Here is a 6,389-nt window from a genome sequence, read left to right as displayed (position 1 = left end):
AATCGCCAAGGAGTTGAGCTCGTACCACAGCAGTTCAACTCGTACGCGACCATCAGTGGTGTTCTGAGTGCAATCAAGTATTTGTACACCGAGCGATCACAACCATTAGAAAACGACTTGGTGGTAATGATGGCAGGTTGTATATATTGCATATTGTCTTTCAACTTTCACATCACTCACGTTTTGAATGATTAGAGTTTAGCGCTGGCTACAAGCGCAAAGTTGCCCAACTGCGCTCAAAAGGCGAGATACGCATTACAGAGGGAAAGGCACCGATATCTGTGTCAGGTACATGAATATTGTATTGACGGCAACTTATATATTCGATATGAATACTCTGAATTGTAGGTTACCAGTATTTGGCACTTCGGGCCCTGCAATCGACGAAGGATGTCAATTTGTGCGTGACGTCCCATGCATTCTTGGTATTTTGCTGGAATTTGATGGCCCGATCTGTTACAACGGCGTCAATCCGTTTAGAACACGTGACATGGAAATGTATTTTATGTTGTAGCATTTAGATTATTCACTTCCAAGGTCGTGGTGTAGGCGATGCACTTGTTGTCGAATTCGGTTTGGCTAAAAATGACCAGACTGGAGAGATGTGCTACCCGCGGCACGTGTACGCAAACCCAACTCGTCCAGAAATATGCCCCATTTTAAGGCTTGCAGTGTTTTGCTTTCTGTATAAAATCGTTGTAGTACTATATTACACAATGATTGTGACACTTGATGCATAGCTTGACAATACTTCTGTTCACCCGTCCACCCCAAAACGTTGGACTGACGACATTGCTGTTCGGCGCAAGTGCTAAAGAACGGTTTTCGACGTGGTTGGCATCTACGTGCAATAACTCCCGCGAAGACATCCTGGCGTTGGGTTTGTCTATCTCTGAGCTGGGCAGCCAATCATTCCGAAAGGGGGTCGCAACAGACCTTGCAAATATCCCTGGTGGACCTCAGGCCATTTCTATTTGGCTCCGTGCAGGTTGGAGTTTGGGGAACGTGCAGAGCCGGTATATTTTTCAGGGGGCGGGCGGAGACCAATTTGTTGGATGTGCAGCATCCGGTGCTTTATTGCAGTGGAATTAGAGATTAACAGTATAACTGGTTGTGTAGGATTGATGTTAACGACGCCTCTTTTGCAACCCTTTCACCTCACCTTCATGGGGCTGCATTGACGTCGGTCCAATGGGATCCCATATTGCCGGGGTTCACCACATACTACCCTGCAACGTTTCGATGCACAGTGCCATTCTTGTTGGCATCATTGGCCTGTCACTTTGATTGGATCAAGTCAACGTTGGCACGAAATCATCCGTTGTTCTTGTCCCATGTGTGGACAAGTGGTATTTTGCCGCAACTCTCCGAGCAAGTTCTCTGACAAGAGACATCCAAAGACGCCCATTCTAGAAACACGACACGAATTCGTTTTGATTTCTGCATCCAGACTTGGCCAAGATTTCATCGTTATTGACAGTTAAACATCGCATATTTTACGTTAAATCAATGGACTGCGTTTTATCGCGAAGGAATTGAGGTAAAACCTCGATGAAGTCCGGATACATCGGGAAATTCGTGCGGTTAACTTATTCCAGATAAACATGAAGATATCAGTATGTGCCAGAATGTCCACATATATCCATAGATATGGGGCAAAATGACCATTCGTTTAAATTCAATTCCTCGACAATTGCTTAACTCGTTGAAAATCCGGACCGTTACTCGTCTTGAGCTAGGCATAAGTCTTCCTTCACGAAAAAACGACAGTTGAAATAGTTATGTAAATGTAAGGCAAGTTGTTGTAGTCTTTAGATGGCTTGCACCATACAGGGAATGACGGAAATTCTTCCCCCGCAGTACTAGACCACCACCACCGCATTCATTGCACCGTTGTTGCCCGAGGACATGCAACACCCGCTATCTCGCTCGTAAATGCTTGGAAAAATCGAGCACAGCGTTGAGCCAATCAAATCACGTCCGTCAAAAATAGAAATCCGACTCAACACTTACTTTCACAAGGTGCTGCATAGTATTACTAATACCGATGGAACTAAGAGTACTAATATATCATTCGTCGAAAGAGCGGCATGAAAAACCTCTCCCGTCCGGATATGTTAACCGAATGCCGACCGACGACAACCACGTTGGCACATTTTCACCAAGACCCACAGCGACCTGGACATGCGGGGCTGGGTCAAGCTGCTGACGGTCGTGGCCTTGCTGGCCGTGCCAAGCGCAGAGGCCCGTGGTATGTCCGTGGCAAAGAAGTCGAAGCATTGCAAGCGTGACCACCTTGTTTGTGACGATGGCTCGAAAGTGTACCGAAACAAGCTGCTCGACTGCAAGTTTGACTTGTGCCCAGAAGACCAAGATGAGGAAGAACCGAACGAGCCGGACGATGACCTCGACGATGACGAGGATTATTATTTCAGTGAGGACGACAAGGAGGACGACGATGTAGACGAAGGCGACGATGTCGAAATCTCCGACGCTATTGTCGTTTTCTCGTCGCCCTTGCCGTCATCTACCCATGTGCGACATTCTGAACAAGCCTTGAATGGGGTAGCCAATGTGACATCGCACCCAAACATGACCAGTCCAGCCAAGAACGCGACATCTCCTGGTGTCCTCGAGTCCACCGCATCAACCCCACAAGGGATTCCAAATAGTTCCATCAACTCAACAGCATCCAATTCGTCCAGTGCAAACAACACAATCGTGATCCCGGAAAGCATTCGACCTGCTACGTCTTCAACACAAAAGCCGCGCTCGACGAAACAGACGAAAAGGAGCAAACCACATGCTCCTGCCACTTCCACTACACCTCCCGCCACGACCGCTACAATTGTTCCAACCGCGCGCCCCACTCATACAACGCAGGAACTACCGGTCACCACTGACCCGTCCAAGTACACGGAGTCCCATCATCCTACGGCTGCCACCGTCGCGACGACGCAGCCCCCCCTCGCAAAGGGGTGGCAAGTCCTCCCGTCCGCACCCGCGCACGTCTGGTCTGCGCTGAGCGATGCCTTTGCCCACTACAAGAACAACGACGACGTGTGCACACTGTTCAAAGTCGAGCCATCGTACGTTGAGTTTTGGAACGGCACGTACCACGTGATCGCCCATGCTGACTGCCGTCTTCATGACGTGATTGCGTTGGCTGGCAAGTTTTCGCTCGTGTTCCAGACAACGTCCGATGGGAATTCGACTGCCGAGCCCGCTACTCGACTTGAACTTACTGCATGCGGGTGGGAGGATCGGTGGGGCGTTGTCGTCAATTGGCTCATCGTGGACACGCAGACTGGCGCCGGGCTGTGCGAAACGCCGCATGAAAAAGCCCACTTCGACGCGCAGCCGTTGAAGTATGTCCAGGCGCATTCGAATTCCTCCGAGTCGTCGATGGCGAGTCTGTCCCAGATGGCTCATGGCGTTGTCCACAACATCGTTCAAGACAAGTCCAAGGTGGCGGGCGTCGCGATTGCCGCCGGTGCCGTGAGTGCGCTTGTCGTCGTGGCCATGGGCGCCCTCGTGTGTCGCAAGCAGCGACAGTCCGCGGCAGATTCGGACGACGAGGACGAGGACACTGTGCTGGAGAAGGTACCGTTGAGCTCCACGACAAGCCCGCTGCCACAGCCAGAGGAAGTCGAGGAGGGAAAATTCCAGTGAAATTCGTTTGTGTGTTTATTTTGAAAACGCCGTTCGCTTTAATGCACTTTCACTGTGCCTTGACACTATAAGGATCCAATTGCATGCGCGCACACTTGCAAATCTCGAGGTGGGATGTCGTTGTCAATGCCGTTGCCGTCGAGAGCTATCAAAGTCGCACAGTCCCTGTTGAGTACAGCCATAAATGTTCTCAACGCCCACACCAGAGTTACTCAAAGAACGGGTAGCCAACTCTCCTTTGGATCGTTGTAGACGGCTTCAGTTCACGCAACAAGCCGCTTGTGGCCTGCTCAAGGCTCGCTGCAACATGCGTCGGTGAGTGCTGGGGGTCTCCTTGGGCACACGTTGAACATTTGCAATTAACTGTGTGTTGGCTGCGAAGGCTCGTCAACAACGGCAACGATCTCGCTCGATGGAAACCATCGGCTGGATGACATGCACGGCTCGCGGATCAGTAGTTGGATTCATGCGGAGCAGACAACGAGCGACAAATGTCCGGGTACGCCTTGCTTGCCAGTGCCAGTGCTTTCATGTTGTGTGTTCGGCATCGACGTCATGTGCGCAATGAATACGGGGATAAGCGAATCGTTTCTAGTGTACAAGCGTAATTAATATTGATACATCAAACACAAGGGGCGGGGAAGGAGGGCCAACAACACCCTCTACAACACATCGTGCCACGACGCAGCGGCTGCCTTAAGGCGGCCGAACCGGATCACGACGGGACGCGAGGCGTCGCGCAGTTTGGCCAGAGTTTTTGTGAGCCCCATCGACACGACCGTGTCGCCTACAGCCCCAGTCGTCATTCAAGCAAAGTGTCCAAATGGATGTCATACCGTTGACTGTCAGAATCGCAACGCCGGACACGATCGCGGGGTATCGAGCGGCTTCAGAATTGGGGAGGCATTCTTGAACTGTTGGATATTTTCGCGTGGGGTCCATGCTACATGGACATGAGCAGCATGCTTCACAGTTGGAAGGGAAACTCACGCGAGCTTGAGGCCGATAGCACTTTGAGTGAATATCACGTCAAACTCATCGACGACTTCGCTGCATTTCTCCGGCTGTGCGACCGGGGATGCTCCTTCCGAGTCGGACGAGTTGCCCGTGGCCATCGAGGAGATTGTACCGGGGGACAACGGCGGAGCCTTGTCCATTCCTCGGTGACTATCTCGACGTAGCACCGCGCGGGCAAGTGTCAACGGTGGTGCTGGTTGCGCAAGCAAGTAGGCATTGTCATCATGCGGCGTCGTGTAGTACAAATGCAGGAGGGATACGAATCGAGCGCTGGTTGTCGTCTTGGCCTGCTCCTGACGGGCATAGGCATTGACAGCTTGCTGACCCATGCCGTCAAGGGCACATAACTGCTGAAAAAAGCGGTGGCTGCTGTTGCTGGAATTGACCTTCACTGACGGTGGCAATTGGTTTATGAACGAATCGTCTGGCACAAGCAAGTTGGAGGTAGCTTCGACTTCATCGTGAGGGCGAATGCTGGTGTGAATAGGCTGGCGCAAGTCGACCACTGGACAGCATGTTTTACTTCAAGGAACTTACAAACATGGTCGGTTGCAATACCGCATCGGCGAGACTTGTTGAAGAGCACTTCGAGCGTGATGTTGGGGTGAGCGACCGACAACGCCTTAGCCTGTGTTATGAGGGCAGAAGCAGGACTGTGCGGGTCACACGTGATGTCAAACTTTCGCACATGAACGTGAAGCCTAGCGAGGAGAGGAACAAATCAGCCAGGAAAGCGTCGACGCTAGGACAGCGCACCGAAGCGGGAGCTGCGGCATCGAAGCCATGCGACCTGGACACAAACTGCAGAGGTTGTGTCGGTCGGTGAAATAAAATTTCGATTTACATTAAAATATATGGTCATTTGTATGTGTACCAGTAGAGACTTCGGATTGGTCGGACAATGTGCACATCGTAAAGATCAGGCGCCAACGACGACATTTCAAACGTGTGAAGATATGGTCGTGGCATGGGCGTTGAGCAAACAAATCTGTAAAAACGACTTAGCGTCTCTTCTACGTGGCTCGGCACGCTGCTAGCAACTGGCTCGACGTAGTGGCAAAGCATTCCTTATCTAGGGGCTTTGAACTCAGCCTTCCCAACTGAATCGTCGGCGTGCTGCAAGGGCAGTGCTCATAGCAAGATCTTGGGACCATTGTTCACCCAAGTGTGAGCGACACACACCTGCATTCCTCTGGAATTCAACCCTAACCTAGATCAACTCCAACCTAGATCAACTCCAACCTAGATTGCCAGAGGTCGACACGTACGAGGGGCCAAAATCCCATAGTTCAATCAAATCTGGATCAATTTTACTGAAACTTCGTATGTCGCCATGCGACGCTCTGAAAGGGCGACCCCTGCAAACAGATACCTCTGAAGGGTATTTCTCAAGATCTCCAACGAGAGCGAAAATTTCTCACGATCGTCCGAGTTGAACGTACATGAGGTATTTTTATTCCAAATCGTCCGTCGCGGCATGATTGGCTAAAAATCTGACGAGCTTAAAAGCATTGGAAGCCAGTCCCAAGTGGGTTTTAGTCGTCTCCTTCGAGAATTTCATCGGCCCGCTGCAATCACCGACCGCACCCGCCATCCAAGACGCTACACCGAGCGCGACAGCCACCGAGAGGTATGACCTAGCCACTTTCGATGTACACCTGGTCCACTATGCCAGGCATGCCGCGTCCTCCGGTTCACGA

At 51.2% G+C, this 6,389-nt stretch overlaps 2 protein-coding genes across 2 annotated transcripts; both read right to left on the bottom strand.

Annotated features, from left to right (window-relative positions):
• Window positions 1-2,154: 2,154 nt before the first annotated feature.
• Window positions 2,155-3,764, bottom strand: H310_12592 (hypothetical protein). The gene has a single exon (XM_008879718.1). The coding sequence runs from the start codon at window positions 3,430-3,432 to the stop codon at window positions 2,887-2,889; it is 546 nt and encodes a 181-aa protein (XP_008877940.1). The 5' UTR covers window positions 3,433-3,764; the 3' UTR covers window positions 2,155-2,886.
• Window positions 3,765-4,115: 351 nt separating this feature from the next.
• On the bottom strand, window positions 4,116-5,499 carry H310_12591 (hypothetical protein). The gene is made up of 5 exons (XM_008879717.1): window positions 5,446-5,499; window positions 5,248-5,390; window positions 4,663-5,194; window positions 4,509-4,615; window positions 4,116-4,459 (listed from the first exon to the last, which is right to left on the bottom strand). The coding sequence occupies exons 1-5, from the start codon at window positions 5,472-5,474 to the stop codon at window positions 4,335-4,337; spliced, it is 936 nt and encodes a 311-aa protein (XP_008877939.1). The 5' UTR covers window positions 5,475-5,499; the 3' UTR covers window positions 4,116-4,334.
• Window positions 5,500-6,389: the final 890 nt, after the last annotated feature.

This window comes from Aphanomyces invadans, assembly GCF_000520115.1.
Source record: "Aphanomyces invadans strain NJM9701 unplaced genomic scaffold supercont1.41, whole genome shotgun sequence".
Lineage (NCBI taxonomy): Eukaryota > Oomycota > Saprolegniomycetes > Saprolegniales > Verrucalvaceae > Aphanomyces > Aphanomyces invadans.
This window is presented reverse-complemented; position numbering and strand designations above follow the sequence as displayed.